This window comes from Anastrepha ludens, chromosome 2 (genome assembly GCF_028408465.1).
Source record: "Anastrepha ludens isolate Willacy chromosome 2, idAnaLude1.1, whole genome shotgun sequence".
Lineage (NCBI taxonomy): Eukaryota > Metazoa > Arthropoda > Insecta > Diptera > Tephritidae > Anastrepha > Anastrepha ludens.
In genome coordinates, this window is record NC_071498.1 from 135,926,599 (window position 1) to 135,951,912 (window position 25,314).

Below are 25,314 nucleotides of genomic sequence, written 5' to 3' on the forward strand. Positions count from 1 at the left end.
ATCCTAAAGGACATTCCGGATTCCGGTCAATGACTTGAAGTACTTTTTCGAAAAGCTTTAAGATCACGCAAAACAGTGCACCGAGGCCAGAGGGGACTATTTTGAATAAATAAACTCGAAGTTATTAGAACAAATCTCTTGTCGTTCCTATTTTATCTTAGTCTTGTTTATTTTGGACTTCACCTTGTATATATCAAATTGGCGCCTACACCTTTTATTGGGTGTTTGGCCGAGCTCCTTCTGCTATTTGTGGTGTGCGTCTTGATGTTCTTCCACAAATGGAGAGACCTACAGTTTTAAGCCGTACTACTTGTGCATGTGCCTCATAAATGTGCATAGCATACTTGCACATACATATGTATGGGTGTGAATCTAATTCACTTTTATATACAAGTAGGTATATCTGAAAATACTAAATATATATTAACAAAACCTTATGCCAGCATATTTTTTTCTTTTACATTCATGAATATGCCACTTTCAGTGAGGTTCTAAAGTAAGCTTAAATTTTTAATGATACAAAGTACATACCATACATAAACATATAATATAACACTTTTTCTCTAGCAATATTGATCTGTTTAACGATACTTGTAACAATTTATAAATGTAAAAGTAATAACAAGAGGTGTAACATGAAATATAATGCAATGTAAAACAACTACTATTAATGTAAAAATGTATGTATGTATGTAAATAGGCATTATTAATAATGATTTCCTCCAATGTTTCTATTCATGTGGGTATGTGTGTATGTAAGCAGTTAACTATGAAATTGTTAGACAGAATTATTGCTTTCTTCCAAATCAATCATCAATATAAATATATAAATCTTAAGAACGTTCTTAATACAAATTTTCGGTTAGTAGGTACATTGCATTTAGACCTCGGTGTGATTCAAACATACATATAATCATACATATGTGTGTGTATGTATGTATGCATATTGGACAGTTTTAATCATTTTTCTATTCAGCGTGATTTCTGAACTCTGATATACTAGTATGTATGTTTGTTTGTGCTTGTGTGTGTGTGTGTTGAGTTAACATTGCCTATTTATTCTTCTTCGATTTTGTCCTGCCTCCTGCCTCCTGTTACACATACTATTTATTTATATGCATGTATGTATATTTTTGATTTGAAATTCCGTCAATATTCTTTACTAAAATACTCATAAAAATACAAATTTTAATTTTGCATCACTTTCATTATCAAACATTTCGTTTCAGTAAGTCTGCATCTACAGTATAGCAAATATCATAACAATCATTTAAAACATTAAATTTGCATAGTTATACATATGTATGTACATATATCCGAAACTATCATATGAAACTCGTACAAAATTCATATCACCCATCATTACTTACCGTGGTTGGTGTGATGCCCGCCCCGAGAATTAAAAACAGTACTTAAGTTTATACGCACCCATAACTAAGCTAGACTTACGTACATACACATTTACAAACCTGTGTACATACACTACATACATATGTATGTGTATGTGTATGTGTATTTGCGTACAATAGGCATGCTATGTGCAGTTACTATCCCTTATCCTTACTAACAACATACGTCCTTACATAAGTACGTATATCAAATGTGCGTCCTGATTACTGGCATTTGCTGCTTCACTTTTGCTCTTCGATCTGTCAAACTACCTATAAGATATGTTAGATACCACAATCAATAGCGTGGTTTCATTACACCTATGTGCACATCTACATACTTACATATGTATATGCATATGCATACGCAAGCATGTAGGTATGAGCTCCATTGTCAAGTGTAATTAGTATAAATCTGTTTTCTTTTTTTTTGTAGATATAATGTATAGAAATTTGTATGAATAATCATTTATGAAATGGCTACTTTTGTTTAATTGATTATTTCGTATTTTCTCTTTTCATTTACTATAAGTATGTAGGTATTTAAAATTTGTTGTTGTTGTTTGTTAATTATTGTTAATTGGTATTATGCGTCTAAATTCAATTACTCAAATATTTCTATATTACGTCTGGGCGATGTGAGTGCATTGCCAAGCGAACTTTCAGTTTTCTTTAGTATTGAGACATGATGGCCGGTGCCGTCGCCTGTGCGATTATGGCATGCAATTATGGAGTCTTGCTTGTTGAGCATACCTCTGCGTTGATCGGCGAAAGATATAACAGAATCCTGCTTTACCAACTGGTGACGTTTGGGTTCTGCAAGAAAAAGAGTCGTACTTAGTGCGCGAAATTAACAGTTGTCTGTTAAAATTTATTTGCTCTTTAAAAACATTTTTAGTTCCTCGGCTGCCGGTTATTATTAATTTATAATGGTGCAATAACCTAAATTCTACAACATATTTATATTATAATATTATCACCTGTTATGTGTACAGACATATGTAGTGGAGAAATGTGCCTGTTAACAGTTTCTGCAGGGAATTTTAACATTCTTTGGTTTCTGATCCGATTAACATTCCTTACTGTAACAGCGCCCTCTGCTTTGTTTGTAAACACAAAATAGCTGATTGACAGATTTATTTTTGACGTGATAACGTCTTATAATTCGATTTAGCTGGCTGCACGCACGAAAAAATGTGGCGTTATCTTGCTCAATCGTCCTTATCTTGCTCATTCGTCGTTATCTTGCTTATGCGTCGTTACCTTGCTTGAACTGCAAGTGAGAGCGCGGAACGAACGTCAAAGAGCACAATCGGTACCCCGCATTCGGCAACGTTCGACATCTGGCTCTCTCCTACTTGAGTGAGCATATATAAGTATGTATATGCGCATTTGTATATAAATTCACATATTTGTATTTGCATATGCCTTCTTCCAGGTGCATGGTAATGAACCATTTCTCTGTTGAGAATAGGACGATGATAGAAAAAGGAGGAAATGAAAGGGGGTGTTTCGAGTGTAAAGTGTCTTGAAAAAGGCAAATTGATGATTTTGCCTCTTAGTGTTGTTGACTTATTAACGTCTGATAGACAATCGAAATTGAACATATTTTTCATGAATTTGATAAACGTTTCGTCAGTTTTCACGTTTGTGTAAATGTAACTTGACCTATTCCATTGCGATTCTATTTACCTCCTTCTCTATATCCATACAAAATATCTATCAAACAAATAAAATTAAAATTTTGTTTTGAAAATTGCAACCATTACATCAGTATTTTTTTATGACGTCGTCACGTTAAACTATCGTCAGTAAACCGACTTTACAGACAACCTCTTTTTTGTCAATGCGAATATTTTAATACAATGAGTTGCAATGGAACTCTTTTGTGCCACTCAATCACAATTTTTCTACATGCATTCCATTTTATCATTTTTTATTTTTGTTATTTGAAAGCAATTTTATTTATATTTTTCTTTTGGGTAGTTGTTCAAGAGTTATTTTGTTACGAATTCGACGTTCACTGCCCTGACAGAAGAGACTGGGAATCTTATATATGTTTAAGCGCTGAAAATTCACAGGACTGAAAACTTACCCGGGATCTCTAAAGCGAATATGTAATAGTCTAAACAGATGGTGGCGTTAATCGGGATATTTTACTTAATTCGGAATTATCTCAGGAATTAAGTGCAACTAATGCAGATTGACAACTAGACCTTATTCTCATAATTTAAGCGGATTAAGGGAATTTTCAATGACCACCTTGCCGAAAATGACAGTTAATGTCTATTGTGAAAGAAAAATAATGAAACTTTTAAAGAGAAGAACAAGAAAGACTGGATGCAATGCTAGCTTGCACTAACACATTCAAAAGTACATTAATTGCTTTGATATTTCGGAGCATTTTGAGAAATTGCAATTTAAGATTTTTTTAAATAAATAATTATTTCTTAGTACCAGGGCAGCTATACCCGTACTTGTTGCCTGCGGTTCCTCTTTTACTGACAAAACTATCCCATAGGCAAATCAACTGTTCACTAATTCGCGTACAACCGTCTGTCACACAGCAAGTTTATCATCAGAATTAAAAGCACCGAATCATCAGAATTAACCCCGAATAACGCCGCCGTCTGTCTCGCCAATGAAATACTAACTACTAACAGGACTATTGTTACCATTGCCAGAGCTTTGCATAACGACTTCTGTAAGAGCTGTAAAGGCGACGAAAAGTTAAGTTAAAAGTTCAGTCAGCCATATCAGATTTCTGAAAAATCAATCATTTGACATAGTCTCGCTGGAGGGCTGATTGGATTTACCAAAAGATCGGCATGTTTTAATGACATATTGGCATAGGAATAGGAAATCTTTCATGAGCATCACAACCGGCGCCTTCCAAATTAAGCATTTTTAAAATGTTGAGAAAATCGAATCGAATTTGCCTGACGCTAAAAATAATATGTAATGGGAGTTTTTGCATGATCCCAAGAGTTTAATTACTTTACGACTTTTGAATTATTTAAATGTATTTTAAGACTCGCTTCGGGACCCTTTATCTTTTTGTTTTGGTTAAATTCATTTCCTGTAGGAAAACCTCTAGGAAAAACTCGTAGTAACACCTCTAAACACCGCAGTACGTGATGGAACGCATATAACAGAATGGCGTTTTTTATAATTACCAACCAAAGGTTTGGTTTATGCTTTATATTTATGGCAAACTTTGTACCTAGGACGAATCGTGTGTGCGTCTTGATGATGTTCCACAAATGGAACCTACCGAATGATAATTCCGCTTAAATCTATGTGGCCACTGAGCAAGTATTTCACAAGCCAACTACAGTAGTAACACATGAGAGGCTGAATAGTCCCGGACCTAACACATAGATGACACTAGTTTTATTGCATTCACCACATTTTCTCTTAGTACTGACCTTAAAAGACGGAGTAGGGGCAGGGATCTATTGCGCAGAGCTAGGCACGAGGCAGCCATTTAAGCTTCCTGACCACTGCAGTATCTTTCAAGCAGAAGTCTTTGCTGTAGGTAAGGCTGCGGAAATATCATTCGCAAAGACATCAAGCAACACCAAAATAAATATATGCGTTGACAGCCGAGCGGCCATAAAAGCAAAAAACTCATATGAAATTTCAACTAAAAATGTTCTAAGAAGCAGGGGAGCCATAGAGAGATTAGCCGCAGACAGACGGTTGCATATCTATTGTGTACCCGGACAAAAGGGCATTGCAGGAAACGAAATTGTAGATGAGATTGCCAAAAGCGCTGTTTACAGACAATACGAACAAGAAAACGACATATTGAAACCTTCAAATACGGTATACAATGACATTGCAGCGGACATGAAAATACAGATAGACAAGAGGTGGAATAATCTAGCCACTTGCAAAACCGCGAAAATCATGTGTACACAGAGTGCAGATACCATAAACACGTCCGATTCGTACTAGCTCTGTCTAGAAAAGAAAGCAGAACTATCGTAGGTATGCTGACAGGCCACAATTTGCTAGCGGCGCACGCATACAAGATAGGAATTACAAACAACGATAACTGCAGATTTTGCAATGAACTGAAAGAGAGGGAAACGCTAGAACACCTTCTATGTTCTTGCCCTGCGTTAGCTAGAACCAGATTAAAATACTTAGGAGGTTAGAATGTCTCTCGTGGATAGAGCTTCAGAGTTTACTTAGATTCGCAAAAGACGCAGATGTCTACTACAAAGAAACGTAAAGTTCTAGCTCCATCTGGTAACACTAAGGATCAATAGGTCTATGTGATGTCTTTTAGCCAGCCAGGTCAACCTAACCTTAAAAGACAACAAATTTCATATTCTATTCATTAGTCAATATTTATCTCCCATTCCAGTCCATTGGTTTGGGAGGGGCCGAAGCGAATCGACTTGAAGGCTCAGAATGGCATACCATTCATTAATTTAGGAAAGTCGCAAGGATCGGACTGTCGGAAAATGAATGGAGGCAATCGAATGCATCAAAACCAATCTTGTCCCAAAGTGAGTGCACCTCGAACTGATGCTTGATAAGTACAATGCAGAAGAGGAAAATTATATTCTACAATTCGTGGTTACTTACCAGGTCTTTGATCAACAAAAGAAATCACCGAATCTTGTTTAACAAACTTTTGTCTTTTATATTCCAACATGGCGCCACTTGTACTGGGCGAACCGTAGTTGTGTGGTGTGTCCAGTTTAAAACTTGTGCCTCGTCGCGAATCAATAGAGATTGTATCCTGTGTGGAGTACGCGTCCTGAGATTTATCCAACTGCCCTATACGCCTTGCATCCATGTACGATACAATCGAATCCTGTTTGGTTAGCGAAACTTTCGAGCCGTTGCTATCCTGTTGACAAAGCATTCGACGCGATCCATCACTTGAGGCGCTCTCTTGCTTGATCAAAAATTGTCGAGAGCCATGTGAGTCCTGCTTCAAGAGCATCTGCTGTGACAAATTACTATCCTGTTTCAACATGGAATTTTGATGATGACGTCGAAGGGACTGATGCTCATAGATATAGGAAAGAGCATTCGTTTTGCGCAAACCGGGACTGCTAGGGCTCTTGCGTGAGCTGTTGTGATGATAGTGCGAGGACTTACGGGTGCTGGTTGTAGAAGAGGCAATCGCAACATTATCATAATATCTGGAAAATGTATTTGGAATTTTATTTATTTATTTATTTAAATTCCATAAATGTGCATCATAAATAACCTTAAACGACCACAGCATGACCTGGATTGCATAATAGCGGCAAAACCGCGTCGGTACTTCTTGTTGAAAAAGGCGTATAAAATTGGGTTGATGCAAGAATTGGATGAACCCAGCCACTGAGCGAAGGGAGTTACTTTATTCAGTATCTCACTTTCTTCCACCGAAATTTCTCCACCTAAAAAATATCAAAAGTTAATTTTCTATGCATATAACTGTTTGCATTTGTATGTACAAACCGAATTTAATTCTTGCAAAGATCACATAAAGCGGCAGCCATGACAATATAAATAGTATAACCACCGCTACCAACATTTTGATAACCTTCACCTTCGACTTCTGTTGCATACGATCCATTTGTGCATCCTTCGAATCGCCGGGGATTGAGCGTGTTGACACTTTAATCCAGATCAACACGTAACACAGCGTAATCAATGACATGGGCAGTAGATAGCAAGCCACTAGATGGGCTAGAAGAAAATATAAATTGCCATTCGTGCCAGGTGGCCACACCTCTTGGCATAGATAAAGATTTGGTGCCGCTGGGAAGGACTCAGCAGCCGGCACGAGTTCGAAGAAAAGCACCCACGGTATTGTTGAGCCCAAGGCAATAAGCCAAATGCATAAAATCATAAAACGTGCGCGACTTTTTGTCATCTGTTTAAGTGGCCACCAAATCGCTATGAATCTGAAAATATGCGAAAATTATGTACAGACAATGAGGTATCTATAAAAATTGCATTTAAGAGGCTATCATTGAAGTTTAGTAGAATATTTTTTATGACTAAGCACTTTGCACTTTGCACTCTTCGCTCGTAGTGGCTGCGCTGTTTGCTCAAACAAGAAATTTGCATATTTCCCAATTGTATTTCATATTTTAGCACGTGCTGAGACTTTCGCCAAACGCTTCCTCATGCCGTACCCACAGTTCGCAAATGGTATTTATACATTGTGTTTAAAAGGTGCCCTGAATTTCAATAAATGAATTTTTGTCGATTATTAATTGATTCCCTTCAAAGTAATTTCCTTCGCACTCAACAGATCGACTTTGAAATCACCTCAGCGCTTTCAATTTCTTTTAAGAACTCACCTACGCTTTCCGCGTTGGGATAAGTGTTGAGTTGTGGGAACCAGAAAAGAATTCATACTTGTGAATATGAAACACATGGAAGTGGTTTTTCTTCAAACAGTCACTTGCAAGATGATATGGGTGAGTCGGAGCGCGATGAAGAAATCACAATGCCGTCCTTTTCTGGCGCACATTTGCTCTCAAATATCATACTTTTGTCTGCCCTACCACACTACTTCAATAAAAGAAAGGTATCAAAAACCGTGATTGTTTATCGAATTTTGTCTGGGTTTTATACATTTGACCGAGAAGAGTGCTTCTAATGCGACAGTAGTGCAAAAATATTAGTATTCTCGACTCAAACAGCGCGTCAGCTTATTTCATTCGCAAACATCGTCCACGTAGCTCTACACTGAGCAGCAAGAAACAAATATTGCCCGCCATCTCGCTAACGCGCATTCGACAATCTTGGCGATATTTTTTTGGTGAAATTTTTCGATGTTTTCCGCACTCATAAAGGACAGAAGATCGGAACGAGGTAAATTATAAAATATAGATGGCCCCTTTGCACCCGTACGTAGGAACGTTTGAGTTTTCGACAATGTCAGGTCGCCGTAGGCAGTCGTTTATGTTTTCAAGGAACAGTCGTTCATATTTTCAAGGCTTTCAAAAATGATTTTTATAGGAAACTCAAAATTTCGGATAAACTTTTTGTTTGCTTAGCTGAATTCGGTATAGCAAAATATTCAAAATATACCAAGCCAATACTTAGAAAGCTTTAATACACATATTATTTCATCTAGGTATGGCCTATAAACGACTGACACCTGCTTTAAACTAGCAAAAAATGCTTTTGACAATATCTCAAGTATAATTTGTTTACATGAAACATTCCGAGTACAATGACGGGAGTAGAAGAAAATGGGATTTTATTTACGACCTTGTAAAGACATGTATAAGGTGGCGCAAAATTAATCACCCCATAAGAAGACTTAACATTTTTGCAAATCGCGTCGTACGTCAATCATATTTGAACTTTCGAACTAGACAGATTCAGTATACCAACATAGCGTTGTCTTGGAGCGCGTAAGGTCAAGAAAAAGATTTCCATTAAAATTTTTTTTTTATTTGGTAAAAAAGTTGTTGAAAAACAAAATTGGATGACTGATGTTGCGCCAGCTTCCACAATGGAAAACGCACAAACGTACAACCACTGCGGCGGCTTAGCAATCTCATATCTACACGATGAGTGGAAACCAAATTTAAAGGGGCCTCCTTTAAGATTTTGAATAGCTGGCGCAACGTAATGAAGGAACTTTTTATTCATGACCCAAAGCAACAACCGACCGATTACCGACCGTGCGATAAAAATCAAGTTTTTTTGTCACCTAAGAAAATTTCATATGCACGTGAAACCATAGATTTTATATAGTAATGCTACAGATTCAGAATTTTCTAATTTCAAAGTTCAGCTATTTTTTGACGTTTTTATAAAATAGGAAGAACTATTTGCAGTAATGCATACATCAGCCATAAGTATACCATTTTATCGTTTTGTTTTTCAAAATAACTCAGTAGGAAATTTTAAGAATATTTAAGCACACATTTTTCAAAGGACGAAAAGTAAAAAAAAAAAATGTTAATAGCTGGATAAATTCTCTTTCGTTTGATATTCATAATAATATTACTCTATGACAAGGTATTCAAAATCATTTTTTGAAAATTTAGTACTTTGAAAATTTAACTTTACTTCAGTTGAAAGGATCCAATAATGTCGAAAGGGAGAAAATACACCCTAGCTCTACGAAAAGCAATCATAGAGTTGCAGAAGACCGAATTATCTTACAGTGCTATTTCAAGACAGTTAAACGTTTTATAAACAAAGGATTTTAATGCTTTGAAATATTTTTCTGACTGTAAAATAGCACAAAACGTTCCCAGAATAAAGGCTATTAGCCCTATTGATAGGATGATCGTTAGATTGTCAAAACAGGATCCCAGAAAGAGTGCTGCTAATATGCATTGAGAAATTTTTGCTCACTTGGAAAAGCCAATAACGAAAAGAACAGTTGCAAAAGCAGGGCTTCACGGTCGACTGGAAGAAGCCATTAATGACACCATCACAATGACAGCGCCGAATTGTGTTTAAGCAAACACTTATTCTGGGCTCAAAATCAGTGGCGCTATATTTCCTTTATTATTTCTCACATAGAGTTGGTCTAGATGGTAGGGTGTACATGCGGCCAAAATGTGCAGCATTCGACCCCAAGTTCGTCTCACAAATCATAAAGCACGAGGGAGGCTCAATAATGGTGTGTGGTAGCTTCTCGTCGAACAGTGTCGGGTCAGTTCATCGTATTGAAGGTAATATGGATGCGGACAAAAATAGATACTTCAAAATGTAATGCTTCTTTATACGCACGAAAATTTACCGGTAATTTGGAAATTTCAACAATTTCCTATAGAATATTTTTGGAGTGTCATAAAAATGCACACCTGCAAATCCATTCCTGTTTAACGTTGTAGAGGTTTAATAATGACAATGCGCAGGTGCTGTGCAGCAGTAATAAAGCAGAAAGAATTTACAACAAAATTTTAATGTATAATTTTCCTTTTCGCCTACATTTTTTATGGTTTGTCTACTAGATTACAATAGTTTTGCTTGGTTCTTAAGAGTCTTTCTAGAAGAATTTTCGAATTGTATTAACTTTTGTGCATGAAGTAAAAAAAAATATATTTGTCTTCGAAAAAATGACTGATACAGACTGAAAACAAAATATTTATGCGATTTTATAGAAAAAAGTCTGAAATGGATAAAATTGGGTGATATTCTTAAGGGGTTAGGGGAAAAATTTATGATTTTCAATAATTTTTTTTTGCTAGTCAATTGCTTTATTTTATTTTTATTTTTTTTTTATTTTCAAAAATAAAAACATATCATTAATACATCCTGTTTCGACTTGACTTAAGCAAAATTTCAAAAAAAAAAAAATTAATAATTGTAAAGTTATCGCTGTTTGTGTGGAGCCCTTTTCTCCACAAGTCCCTTGCGAAGATCATCACAAGTCCTTGGAGATTCATCTTAAATCAATCGGACAAGAGAAATTAGTTTTATTAATAGGTAATCTTGTGTCTGAACGAAGCTTAGGAAATATTTTTCAGAATTTCGAGAAAAAAACCGACAATTAATTGTTTAAAAAAAATCGAAATTTTCGAAAAACAAAATCTTTTGATCAGGCATGCGTTTTTTATGTTTTTCAAAAGCAGTATAAATTTTATTGAAATCTACCAAGCGGTTTTTAAGTTACAGTTGATCACCAGTTCAGAAAACATAGTTTTGAGAAAAACGCATTTAAAGTTTTGCCATCGAGCTCCGGAGCGCCCGAGCGTCCTTTGTCAATTGTTGAATAACTCGAAAAGTATTTATCGGCTTCACTTCAAATTTTCACACAATATTTTTAAGATATTATTATTTAAGAAAATGAAAAAAAAACGGCTGTGTGTATGTAGTATATACAAGGTGGCGAAAATTAATCATCCAATTGTGTTTTCGAATAACTTTTTTACTAAATACAAAAATACAAGATTTCGTGTGATGAAAATCTTTATTTTGACATTTGCCAAAACTTAGCGTCTGTGTTCTGCAGCTGTTTAGTTCACAAGTGTCAAATATGATTGACGTATGACGCTAGTTGCAAAAATTATAAGCCTTCTAATTGGCTTATTAATTTGGCGCCACCTTGTACATAAGTTTAGCTACATGAAACAAACTTAAATTTTTCTGATGTTTTGAAACACCCTGTATAACAAAATTATACATATTTAAATAATTTAATTTATAATTTCAGAAGTATCAGCTGACATTGTAGGAATTTTAAATTTACTTTCTTTGCTGACCATGAGACTCTGTTGCTTGTAAATATACTTGCATATACTGTATGTATATTTAGTATTGTATATTTATACTAAATATATATACATACAGGTATGTGCATACTCGTACATATATGCAAAAACTTAAACTCAAAACATAGCTACACATCACACATCACATGGTAAAAAATGCCTTGCCAAAACTACCTTACTAACTGCTAGTAGAGCACTGGGCTAGGAAAGCAACAAGATTTATGAAAATGCTGAACTTGATCTTATTAGCTATCAATAACAGTGAATGAAAATACAGCACAGTAACAGCATTGAAGCAGCTGCTGCATCGATCATCGATAAAAAGTGGGTGACAGGCTAGTCATTCCTACATATACTAGGCATGTGCACATACATATGTATGTATTTATGTGTGTCGACATACGCACAACCCGCTTGCGCCGTTAGCGCCGGTGCCGCTATCGCTGGCGGTGCTTGAATGAATACCCGTACATTTGGTATTGCCTCAGTTGCCAAGTGCAACTTTTCAAAAGTTTCATTGAATAGTGTCAATCTACTCGGGGCCCACGGCAAACTAAATGCTTTGCCGTGAATATGCCATCACCTCCACCACTTCTACCGCTTCTACTGCTCGTATGCTAGCAACCAACTTTCTAGTTCTAATCTATTGCCGCGGCCGTCCAGTTTGCCGCATTTAAACTCTAGTCCAGCGCGAAAAATCGTCAAAATTGTATAAAAGCATTTGAGAATTCGGTACAATACAACAGTCAAACAAATCCCTCCGTTGCAATAACAACACTCCTTTCAATACTTTCAACAAATAGTTTCTATTTTTAAATCCTTTCTAACAAATTCAAAAATGTACAAAATCGTAAGTATAAAAGGAGACTACGGTAGATCAGAAAATTTTAAACTTTTCCACATTCCATGTTTCACATTACAGGTGCTTGTTCTCTCAGTGATCGCTTTTGCTTGCGCCGAGCCTGGTGTGGTGGTAGCTCCAACCGTGCCCGTGTCCCCGATCGTGCATCACGGCGCGCACTCTGTGCACTCGTAAGTACAAATAGTGGTCGGATGCCAGACAAAAAGGCATTAAGAATAAAAATTAAAATAAGTAAAAAATAATTACACTTACATACACTTTTGCATACATATTTACGATTTTCAACTGACTGCTATGAGGAGTCAATGTCGCATTGAGTCGTATGTGCATTGAGCTTTTATCGTTATTTTTCTTCTTTCTTGTCGTCTACATACTAAACTATCATTGAACATTGAACAAAATTGTATGGCGGTTTTATTTTTATTTTTCTTTTCTGTTTGTTATTTTACGCACTCCTGATTCTTGAGCATTTCGGTTTCTTTTGCAGTCACGTAATCCATCATCCCACTCCAGTAAAGACTGTTGTAACACCAGTTATTGCCAAGCAAGTGGTGCCGATCGTAAAACCGGTTGTGCCTGTAGTTCCAGTCCATCATGCCCATCCGGCCGTTGTTGTGCATCACTGAGTTGCGGCGACGTTGCGTCGGCAGTCGCCCCACGTCCATGACCGATGATGAACGAAAGGACTTCTCTAGTTAATCGAATGCAACAATGGCTTAAAGCGCTAATATATAGATTACAAGTACCCTCTGTCCCATCCTTTCATTTCTACTTTAATACTTTACTACTTGCATACTGTATGTACACTTCTCTACCAAATCCCCGAAATTAAATACAAAAAAGCAAAACCAACAATAAATTGTTCAAATCATTGAGTTCGTTTGTGTGGCAGACAATAAAGTATGGAATGCGAAAGTACATCAAATGAGAAAGAGGGAGAAACAAAGAGAGAGAGAGTGAGAGAGGGTGGGATGGCTTACCAGGATTTAAGCTTACACATTTACTTACAAAAATATGTGCAAATATGGAGTTTTGGTAAAACCACTTATGTGACTTTAGCAGGTTTTGCTTTATTCACAATTCTGTTCTATCTCAGAAAAAATTTAGTGTTTTACTCAACTTTTATTAAGATGGTTACTGAAACAAGGGTATGAATGATGATTCTTTTGTTTATTTGAAAATTGGAAAAGTAACGAATTACAATCACAATGATTTTAAAAGCATTAGCGGCTAGGCCATCAGCTTTATAAATGATTAATTGATTGAATATTTGGAGCAAAGCAAACAATTTAGTGACTTACAGAAAAATAGTGTAAGTCAACTTAAGTAGTTTTATCGAAAGTATGCAAATTTTCATATATGTATGTATGTGCTATGTAAATGCTAGCGACTGCATTACCGTAATCCTGCAATACCCTTTTTTCAGGGATCGAAATACGTCAATACATTTTTGAAAGAAAATTTACAGATGTTACCTTTTTATCATACAAAAAAGTAGTAAAAGGAAGCAACATTGCGAATTCAAGAATATAAAGGGTGGTTAACTTTCAAGGGCCGGTTTTAATTTTAAATAAAATACAATTTTTTTAGGAAATTATTGTCATTTCTCTTTATTATGATAATATTGATGTAGCTCAATTACGTATGGAACAAAATATTGGCCAAATGATCGCCGCGGCCTCGGCGGCACACCTCCATTCGATGGTCCAAATTTTCGATGAAGCTGAGGCATAATTAAGGTTCTATGCCGTTAATGTGCCGAATTATCTCATCCTTTAGCTCTTGAATTGTTGCTGGCTTATCGACGTACACCTTTTCTTTCAAATAATCTCAAAGAAAGAAGTCCAATGGTGTCGTCGACGTTTAGGTGTGATTCAGATTCAATATCGGCCCTTGAAATTTAACCATCCTTTACAATCCGGTTCACTCGATTAGAGGCAATAACTTTTATAGGAAAAAAGGTTATTAAAGCATCCGTATTTGATCTAGTAATCCAAGGTTTTCTGATAATTTAAGCCATGATTTTACTTTGCTCGAAAATAAACATGCATCAGAATATCATTTTATCTAACGGTATTTCACAGCAGTAAATCTTCCACAGCTGTAATATTGTGCTTGATTGATTGGTTCACTTGCATAGAGGCATTCAGTTAGCGTACATTATTTGTGCATTAAATCTGTGAAAAGGAATCGTTTTTTTAAGCGCCATTGTTTTTGGTCGAAAACTTCTTAATTCTAATTAATAAAATGGGAAACCAGAAAGGTTGAACAGATCGGGGGAAAAGACAAATCGCTATCTTAACTTTAGAAGGGCTTTCGAATCGTCAAATGGCCAAAAAGATTAGTCGAAGTCCAAATGTTGTGGACCGTTATGAGAAACAAGGTGCGTCTTATGGTCTTAAGCACTACAAAAGCAGAAATGCGATGGCTTTGACACAGAAGGAAACAAGCAAAATCCTTAGGATTGCAATAAATTCCGCCCACAGCAAATCCACTGTTCGAATGGATATTCTAAAAGCGCCATATCTGCAGCACAAAAAAAAAACACCTTTGAATAAATTTCGCAAAAACGTTGCCTCGATTTTGCAAGAGACCACGACCATATGGCTTTGAGTTCTGTTACAAATAGTGATCCCGGTGAATCGAAAAAAGTAGTATTTAGTGAGGAATCAATCAGGATTACAGTTACTGTTTCCATGTACAAATCCAAGGTTTTCTGAAAATTCAGTGAAGGCTGTACTTAGTTCGAAAATAAACATGCATCGAAATTTCATCAAAAATTCCATGTAATGGTATTTCGAAGCAGTAAAACTTCGCAACTAAAACATAGGCGACCATAGCCAAATGAGTGGGTGCATCACTACCATTCGGGCATGCGTATATTCGAAACTCCGTACATGAACATCAAATAATAGAAAAAGTTTTTACTCTAAGCGGTCGTCCCTCGGCAGACAATGGCAAACCTCCGAGTGTATTCCTGCTTCCTCCGAGTGTAAAGCTTCTCATAAAACCCATTTGCCGTTTGGAGTCTTCATAAAACTGTAGGTCTCTCCATTTGTAGAATAAAATCAAGACGCGCACCACAAATAGAAGGAGGAGCTCGGCCAAACACCAAACAGAAGTGGGCGCGCCAATTATTTATTTATTTATTTAAAACGTCAGCAGCTGTAATATTGTGCTTGATTTATTACTCCGCTTGTAAATACACTAATTTTTTGTTTGCGCTGCTACCTCATTTATAAATTGCTCTGCACGATTTGTGCAAATTCTCCGGATAGCCCGGTGAAGTTTCAGATCAGGCCGCTTTAATGATTCGAATTAAAGCATTTTTGTCTTCAAATTGTTGTACACCCTCATAAACCTTAGGATCAAGCCATCCCTATAGATTTTCAATAATGTTCAGATCTGGAGAATACGGTGCCATTGCTAAAGTTTCAACGTTTTGGGACGCAATTCAAGTTTTGACCACACTTGAAGTGTGTACAGGTCCATTATCCTCTGGAAAAGATGATTGCAACAGAGTTTTATAGCTGTTTACCGCTGTTTTGCAGTCCACGATTTTCAATTCGAAATCGCCCTAGTACGATAATGCTCCCTATACCATAACACCACCTTCACGGCGGTGATGTCGACTCAAGTACCTTTCCTTCTTTCTTAAGTCATGGAAATAGTACCTGTATCCATTCGGCGCTCCCTGATTGATTCCTCACTAGGTACTACTTTTTTCTATTCACCGGAATCATTATTTGTAAAAGAAATGGATTACTAGATCAAATACGGTTCCTTTACTATCCGTTTTCTTCCATAAAAGTTATTGCCCATAATCAAGTGAACTGGACTGTTTATATATATAACGGAGCTCTCTCTCCAATTTGTGATGTGCGCCTTGAAGTTTTTCCACAAAGCTCTTCTTACTTACAAAGTGATACTTTCATTCGGCAGGTTTTTTGTGTAATAAATTTAAATTACGGAGAGAAGACTCAAATTAAAATATTTTCCAATCTTTCAGGCACATTTTAAATCTAATATTTGAACCAGGAATTTCCAATTTTATTGACGTCTACTAGTATTTTTAGTGCAAAGAGGAATTTTAAGAAAGAAGATAAAATATTTCCTTGTAACCAAAGCTCCAAAAAGTTGCATTTAAGTGAATACAATTTAAAAAGTGTATTAATCTATGATATTTCCTGCTATGCCCTTATGCTCCACTGGGAGAAGAGGATAATTGGAAGTAAGTTCCTGCTTTAAGAACTGTCTGGTTGTATAGTTTTGAACTAAATCTAAATTTATTTGATTTTAGTTTTTAACAAAATACTTAATTTTTTTACTTAATTTGAGAAAATTATATCCCGGGTTCATATTAAATATATAAGGCCCGCCATCTATCGTTACGGATTTGAACTAGGTATTATTTGAAGAATGGTAACACTTAGTTGTCATCTGATTTGACAGAAAATTAGTTTTATTCTTCCGCTGAACGAAAATGGTTGTGTATACGCTCAAAGAACGCTGGGAAATATTGCGACATTACTTTGAAAACCATGGTAATGTTGCAGAATGTGTACGAAAATTACTTGATTGGTCCATTTTTCTTCGAAAATGAGCGAGGAGTGGCCGTAACCGTCAATGGAGAGCGTTACCGGGCCATGTTGAACGAATTTTTGTTCCGAGAAATTGAAGAGGAGGATATTGATGGCATTTGGTTCCAACAAGATGGCGCTACTTGCCACACAGCGAATGCTACGATCAATCTTTTGCGCACTGCCTTCGAAGATCGCATTATCAGCCGAAGTTCTGATATCGTTTGGGAGCCTCGGAGCTACGATTTGACGCTGTTGGATTATCATCTTTAGGGTGCCGTCAAAGACCAGTGTTACGCCAAAAAACCAGCAACAATTGATGCACTGAAGACCAACATACACGATGTCATAGCTGAAATACAGCCACATACAATCGAAAATGTGTTGAAAAATTGGACCGATCGTATGGGATGGTGCATGGCTAGCCGAGGCAGCCATATGAATGAAGTTGTGTTCCATCATTAAGAGGAAGGATTGTACTCCAAAATAAAAAAAAACAGTTTGGAAAAATATTGAGTAGTTTCTTTTTTATAGCATTTTTAATTCCGTAAAGTTATATGGCGGACCCTGTACATCCAGGGTACAACAAACACCACCAATATTGGCATCTCTAACAAATATCTGCATGAACTCATAAAAAGCCAACAAAGTAGAAGGATTACGATGTGATTGCGCCAGCTGATGGTTAGCGAATTTCAAATACATAATAACTCATAGTTTGAGTACTATAATGTTTTGACTATTAAGAAAACCAGTTTAGTTGCATCGTTGTGCATAAAGTCTTAATTAAATTCTATCATATTTTAAAGCGTTTATGTGGAACAACTGATTGAGGAATAAACAAAACTTCAATGACGTTTGAAGAATATTACTTTTAAAAAGTCTGCATAGCTTCTTTTGTTAGAAAAGTGTTTAGCTCAAAATATGACGGAATTTCGATAAAATATATAATAATACTTTACCAATACTGTTTGAAATCGGCTATCTTAGTATGATTGCTAGGCGTTGGGTACCAAAACAAAAATTGTTTTTAAAACTTTTGTAAAATAATCAAATCACATACATTTAAATGAGATAAGGGAAGCGACTTTTTGGATAAGTAGATTTTCCATCTTTCACTGCCTATCACAATAAACTCTGATAGCCAAGTTAAAGTCGTTAAAGAAGCTGACTACGAACTAGGCCGCGCGGATAGTACAGAGCCCGGCATTCGATGTGTAACCAATTTCAGACCGCTCGCGCAGCAGTCTGCACGGGCATCAGTTGTCTGTTAGTTGGCTAAATGACGGCCCAGAGTATTGTTTACAAGCGCGCGGAAGCATTTTGCCGAGAGTAAACGCGAAAAAAGAAAATCAGTATTGGACGTAATACGTAATAGGACGAAACGTAATAGTGTGATTGCATTATATTTGGCTGGAAAATCATAACCAGCGATTGTTCGTGAGCTCGAGCACCTTAAAGCAAATGGTAGCATCGCGAAACGTCATGGAGGTAGTCATCGAAAGACTGCAACGCCACGTGAAACGGTTCAAAAAGTGAAGAAGCGACTTGAGCGAAATCCCCGACGAAGTGCCAATGAAATGGCGAAAAAACTGAAAATGTCTGACCGTGGCATCCGCCGCATACTGAACAATTATCTCCAAGTCAAGCCTTACAACATCCAAAAGGCGCATGATCTCACACCAAAGCAGCAACAAGTCAGACTTGAGAGAACGAGGAGTTGCTTCGCTTGGCCGAAAACGGTCAATTTCCGAACCTTGTGTTTTCTGAAGAGAAAATATTTTCAGTTGAGTAATTCGTAAACTCCCAAAACGATAGGGGTTATTTGACTTACCGTTCATACTAAAATTTCAGTCATCGATTGGCCACCAAGAGGCAGCACCCGCCACAAGGAATGGTTTGGGCCGCTGTAACCGCAGGTGGGCGCTCTCCAATCGTTTTCATCGAGCCTGGCGACAAAGTAAATGCGAAATATTATTGGGAAAGTATTCTGGAGTTTGCTTTGCAGCCGTGGGAAAGCAAACATTTCGGTGGCAGACCATGGACTTTTCAGAAGGGCTCGGCACCATCTCACAAAGCTCGAGTGCACCAAGAATGGGTAAGAAACAACGTTCCAAACTTCATTCACACATTTACTCTCAAATTCACCAGACACGAACCTGGATTTGGATTATTCTCTTTGAGCCATTTTGGAGAGTAAGATCCGAACTAAGAGATTCACCAGTCTCGAGGCGCTGAAAAAAGCCATTGCCCGCGAGTGAGTCAAAATACCTGCAAGTCACATTCGGGCAGCTTGCGATTCATTTCTGGACCATCTCAAGGCCATAATCAAGGCAAAAGGTGATCTTATCGAGCAAAAGGAAATTTATTCTTAATTTTGTAGTCTTAATTTAGAAACTGATCAATGAAAAAAGATTTAATTTTATAATCTCATTACACTGTTTACAGGACAATGCCTTATGAGGGCGAATGACTTTTGACGCAGCTACAGCAATGAGAAGGTGGCGGAAAACGTCAAGCATTAACTCTGCCAGTGGCATCACTAGCGCACATTTAGAGCGTTTCATTAGACGAAAATAAACGTAATGGCTTCACATGGAAGAAAAAAAGTTCACCCGCTATGGTCCATATGGCCTAACTGTGCACAGTCTCTCTCTGCACTCTGCGCCTAATAAAGACAATCAGAAGTCGTTGCTCCCTGCATTTTGTATTTAGAATTTTATAGTGCAAAGAGAAACTTTACATATTCAAATTGTGCAGCGATTTCATTCAAAACTTGTATCAACATACATATAAATGCAAATAAGTATGTATTTAGCTCAACTCGCGTTTATCTAATTCATTAATTGTGCTAATGAAGTTGGCTTTCTTGCAAATACACCGCACGAAAAAATCATAAGACTAACTAAATTTTTTATACTTTTGTTATCAGTTTAGGCCGAACAATTTAGGGTTTTCATATTACTTTTTCAATTGTACATGTTTTAAGAATACCCTGAAATAAGCACACATTTCTCGAAAATTAAATTAATTATTAAGAAAAAAATCTTTAGAAGGAAAAAAGAGACAAATGTTATTATATTTAAAATAAACAAATATAATTCTTTTGGTTCGTTTATAATTTGGAGCTTAGTAATTTGTGTTGGATTTCCTTTGGTTATAACTTGTTGAAGTTGTCGGGGCATCGATTTGATTAATTATTTTTTTAATATTAGTTTGATGAAAAGAAATCCATTATTTTTGCGTAAAATGTTTGCACAAACGGTTTAAAACTGTTTTATGACCGATTTTTAGCTCTTGAGCGGTGCTACGACTATTAAAATCCCCTTCAAATTCGATTATTTCTGTGATTTTATCGATATTTTCGACATTATCGACATTTTCTTTAAAACCAAAAATTCCTGAACGGTGTCGATGAAACCAAAATTGCACGTAATTAGCTGGTTCCGTATCGGCACCATAAACACCATTCACAATTTCAGCGACCTGGCTTGTATTTTCGCCTTTATTAAGGGTACCGAATTTTCTCTGTTTTGACTTCCATTGAAACCCTAAAATGTACCGAAATTTCTCTTTGTTGACTTCCATTATTAACACCCTGTAACTCATAATTGGATGGAACAAACAAAAAACAGCAAATGCATTGTTTTAGTCTGGAGTGTTACCTTGACAACGAGCATAGAATTTAAATTGTACCGAGAAAATAATGGATTGCCTTTTCCCTAAACAATTCGACGTTAATTTCAGCAATTTTGAAAACCGATTGAGAAAGTATTGCCCAGACATTTTCCATTAGGTTAAGGACTCTTTTGTTAATTTGGTCGCATGAACGGCTGCACTGCCTTCATCGAAATAAATCATTAAAAGTAATAAGTAAGTAATAAGTACTTTATGTAGAGGTTCTATGTACTTCACACTATTCATTTTATAAACCTTATAGGCATTTTGCCTTTGACACTAAAGACTGACCAAACCATGACAACATCAGCTCCGAAACTACGAGCCACTCTCTCCTGCTTTTACTTCCATTTATCATGTCAATACATTTGGGAACCATCTGACTCGTCCAGATTGAATTGTTTTTCATTAGAAAAAATTAATTTTTCCCAGTAATCTTCCCAAAGTTAGTACTTTTCTGAAAATGTCAAACTAGTCTGTTTTCTTTTTTGGGTTTCTACCACTTTTCTTCGTACATCCGTACTTTTCTTTTAAATGGAAGTAAATGCAAAATGTTTCTATTTAGTTTTGAAACAATCTCTCACTTTATACAGGGTTTGATTGAAAAGTAATGAGCCTTATTTTTTTAAGCAGTTTTATTAAACCTTTTGGCGTATACAACTAATATTCTTCAAAATAGTACCCTTGAGCGTCAATACACCGCTGGTAGCGGTCCTTCCACTGCTGGAAACATTTTTTAAACTCATCCGCCGGAATCGCGTTCAATTCGGCTGTCACAGTTTTTTGGATCGCCTCGATGGAGTCGAAACGCCTCCCTTTCAGCTTTCTTTTCAGGCGCGTAATGCGGTGACCCGTCTCATGCCCAAATCATTGAAAAAAATCGAATGGCACAAACCAATCGATATGTCTAGGTCCTCATCAACTTCTCTAATGGGTGTTTCGACGATTGGCCAATACCATTTTCTTCACTTCATCATTCGACTGTTGTTGAAGTGCTCGGGCATCCGGCACGCTTATCGTCGTTCACATCTTCTTGGCCTCTGAGAACATTTTGTACCACCGATAAACGTTGCTTTGGTCCAAAGTAGCTTCTCCATATGACACAGTCAACATTCGGAATGCATCCGCGCACTTAATTTCGTTTTTCACACAAAATTTGATACAGGTTCTTTGATCCATCTTTTGGAATAAGTAAAAATCGAAGACGAGCCGAAACACGTGCAAGCAAAGCAGCTGTCAACAATTAACTGAACATTCAAAATAGCCGAGCTCGTCGATATGAGTGAGAGACATGAGTAGCAACATATCGCCACAAAAAAATCGAAATTCGAATACGAGTATATGTAACCTGCGAAAATTCAAAATTCGCGATACTTTTTGAACACACCTCGTACATTCAATGATATTGGGGCATTTTTCTATTACTGCTTTAGATATCATCATAATCCTCCTGGTCTTATAATCTTTTTGTGCGCTGTACATTTTTGCTGTGAACCAGAATAATTACCATATAATTAACCGCTGTGAGACTTAGCAATGCCTGTTAGCCTTTTTCGTTTCGTTTTGCTTTTTTATTTCTGCGTAAGTTAGGAAAAATGCTGTTGAAATTGATTTGACTTTCACTTACATACTAACAATCAAGGGCAACAATGCTAATTTACATGTTAGACGAGAAAGCTAAATTAAGGATTTTTAATGGGGCAGGAGTATGAGTAAATGTTTCACTTACCTATCTAACGATACAGCAATTAGACTATAGACAGATGCAGCCACGGATACGCCTTGTATATATGGGACGGTCTTACACATCAGCCATCCCAACATCCAGGCTAAAAGAAGAACATTAAAACAAAAGCAATTAATTAGAGTAAGGAACAATGAGACAGACAATTAACATAATGGGCACGCTGACACACACATATACTTGAATATACATATATGTATATATACACACACACATACGTAGAAAACTTTCGGCTTTTTCTCGCTAGTTAGAGAATAGTTTTAATTATATCAATTTGATTTTAATGCTTCTAATCAACGCGGGAAAACTCTTCAAAAAAAAATATATATATATAAACTTTTGTCTGAATACATTTTTATGTGACTTTTCCAAGTATTTAATGTAATATAAACGCAAAAAAGTAGATTAGTATCTGCTCATCTGGTGACACAATTTAGTTACCAACTTAGTAAAATTTATTCTGCAGATGGTAGCGGGAAAATACAATATATTTTATGCCGATGTTACTACAAGTCATTTAGGAGTATCAGCTACAGAAAAAGTGAAAATACATATCTAAAATTTTATATAAACACTTGTAATTTTCAGGTTTGGCCTTCAGCTATAGTGAAAAGCGAAATGGGGTGAAAAACATCGGCTACGACGTCACCGGGTACTCAGGAGTAGAATTCTGCCCGTTCATTTCACACGTATTCATCCACTTGTCGCAATCTATGGTGAAAAGGTTTCGAAGGTGAGCTCTTTAACATACCGTTTTTCGGCTCTGAACGAATTTGACAGGAGCAACTGATAGGCTGACGTCCCTTGGGGTGTGCGTATAAAAAAACTCGAGCTACTTCAACCAATGGCACTTCGCTGCGAAATATAAAAAGAAATTAACGCAGTTTTCGCTCATGAACAATGACTGAAGGAACGAGTGTGTGAAATGGTCGTGAAGAATTCGGCTGTCGAATCCCCAAGTGATGTGGTAGCCAAAGTTCTGCTCACAAAGTTAAAAAATAAACCTTGAAATCTATCATCCTTGGCCCCAATCAGTTGTTGTGCAGACGGCAACAAAGCAACATGAGCTATGGTTGTGTTGATTTTTTTTCGTATACAATCTACACAATCTTATTTTTTTCGTAACCAAACCGCTGTCATGACTCCGGTTACGTTCGTTAGTCAATCATCTGATTCTTTGAAATTTGCTGAGAGCCGGTCAGCGTTTTGATATTGGCCAAACCTTTTACATTTTTTCACAATGATTTCATACTATCTACACAAAGCACTGGGTAAATTTTTCATCATATCTCATTTATAGTAATATTAAAATTATAACTAAATCATTGCGCAATATGTACCTATAAGCATAGAAGGTATGTAAACTTCGGCCCAAGGGGTTATATACACTTAGAAGGCCGAAAAAAGCGAATTTTCCAGAATTTTTTCAGAGAAAATTTTTAAATTTACAGATCTAAAAATTTGTGCACATATTATGTTATCTTTTAACTGTATTTTAAGACTTAGTATTGGTAAAACTATTTATTTGGAAAGGAGCTACAGCTGATCTCCGGGAGCTCCTCTCAAAAAAGACGTTTTGCGGTGGCGATTATATCTCTGAACTGGATCCTCTGAAATTAAAAAACCAAACAGATTTTAAAGTGAAAGTAATGGTTAATCTAGTAATTAATCTAGGGAGTATGCAAAATAATTTTTTTTGACAAAATGGCGGTTTCCCAAAAAAAAAAAATCGATTTTTGACCAAAATTGTTATAAAATTAATTAAATTGTTTAATTGTTTATAAAAAAAAATATATTTATCTCTGAGAAAAAATTTTCGATTAATTACTAAAAAATATATTTAAGAAGTTCGTGTTAAAACTTGAAATTAATCGGTTCAGCCGTTTTCGAGTAATATTGGCCACCGACTTTGAAAACACCATTTGAGAAAAACGCGTTGGATAAAAAGTTAACCTTTTGGATAAAAAGTTAACCTTTGTGTGCACTCTTTAGTTTGTTAGTGTAGTTTAATGAGGCGCAAAATTAATTAATCTACTAGAAGATTTAAAATTTTTGCAAATGGCGTCGTACGTCAATTACATTTCACACTTGTGAATTAAACAGTTGCAGTATACGAATAGACGCTTGTCTTGTAGCGTAGAGTAAAAATCAAAGTACAAAAGTTAGTAAAAAAGTTACTCAAAAACAAAATTGGGTGATTCATTTTGCACCACCTTGTATGTGCGGTTTCTTTTTTCATATGGAGTGTCTGTCCGCCTGTGTTACAAGTGTCAGTTGCTACTGCATCACTAAGCATTTAACTAGCGAATAGCGTAACCAAGCACTTTTCTAGGCCAATGTAATGCAAGGCGAGAAAAGTTTAACTGATACATACTCCTGAAACTTCAACGTATGTATGCCGCTTATATGTATGTATCAGCGGCGCTCTTAGAACCACACCCACTGATGTTCCGAATACTCTTTTCTTCTTACCCTCCCCTAGGCGTGGTTGGTAAACAGAATGCAGGTAATCCTCCGCATCCGTTTGATATGGGTATCAGGGCACTGTGACATACCAAGGAATTGTAAGGCAGACAGATTAACGACAAAGGGACTACTTATTATTCACCCTTATACTAAAGTATTTGGCGCCTCATTTTTTATTGTATTTGTGTTGAGTTTCTTATACAAATAGCATTTAGCTGTAAATAATAAAGGACTTTCCAATAAGAGGTGTTATTTTGATATTCAAAGAAAAATGCTATTTTTAAATATAAATGATCGGATGTCTATTTCATTACAAAGAGGAAGGTATGCCGTTAATAGTAGAAAATAACATCATGAAATTTCATGAAATTTTCCATAACCGAATTGCAAG

The 25,314-nt window shown here is 36.3% G+C and overlaps 2 protein-coding genes across 2 annotated transcripts in view; one reads left to right on the forward strand and one right to left on the reverse strand.

The window, feature by feature from the left end:
• Positions 1 to 567: 567 nt before the first annotated feature.
• Positions 568 to 25,314, reverse strand: part of LOC128855409 (neuropeptide SIFamide receptor) — a 60,265-nt gene continuing 35,518 nt past the window's right edge. Inside the window, exons 2-6 of the mRNA XM_054090278.1 lie at positions 22,443 to 22,542; positions 6,858 to 7,306; positions 6,622 to 6,796; positions 5,988 to 6,553; positions 568 to 2,204 (exon numbers count right to left, since the gene is read on the reverse strand). Coding sequence (XP_053946253.1) covers positions 1,993 to 2,204; positions 5,988 to 6,553; positions 6,622 to 6,796; positions 6,858 to 7,306; positions 22,443 to 22,542 — 1,502 coding nt within the window. The 3' untranslated portion in view covers positions 568 to 1,992. The remainder of the gene's footprint in view (positions 2,205 to 5,987; positions 6,554 to 6,621; positions 6,797 to 6,857; positions 7,307 to 22,442; positions 22,543 to 25,314) is intronic.
• LOC128855408 (uncharacterized) lies at positions 12,321 to 13,326 on the forward strand. Its single transcript, XM_054090277.1, has 3 exons — positions 12,321 to 12,443; positions 12,516 to 12,625; positions 12,943 to 13,326. Exons 1-3 carry the CDS (start codon positions 12,432 to 12,434, stop codon positions 13,079 to 13,081), a joined length of 261 nt encoding a protein of 86 aa, XP_053946252.1. The 5' UTR covers positions 12,321 to 12,431; the 3' UTR covers positions 13,082 to 13,326.

Bases quoted from the DNA above. Each gene is read 5' to 3' on its own strand.
- LOC128855408 (XM_054090277.1), top strand. The intron at 12,626-12,942 runs GTAAGTACAAAT...TTTCTTTTGCAG, and splicing joins GGCGCGCACTCTGTGCACTC to TCACGTAATCCATCATCCCA.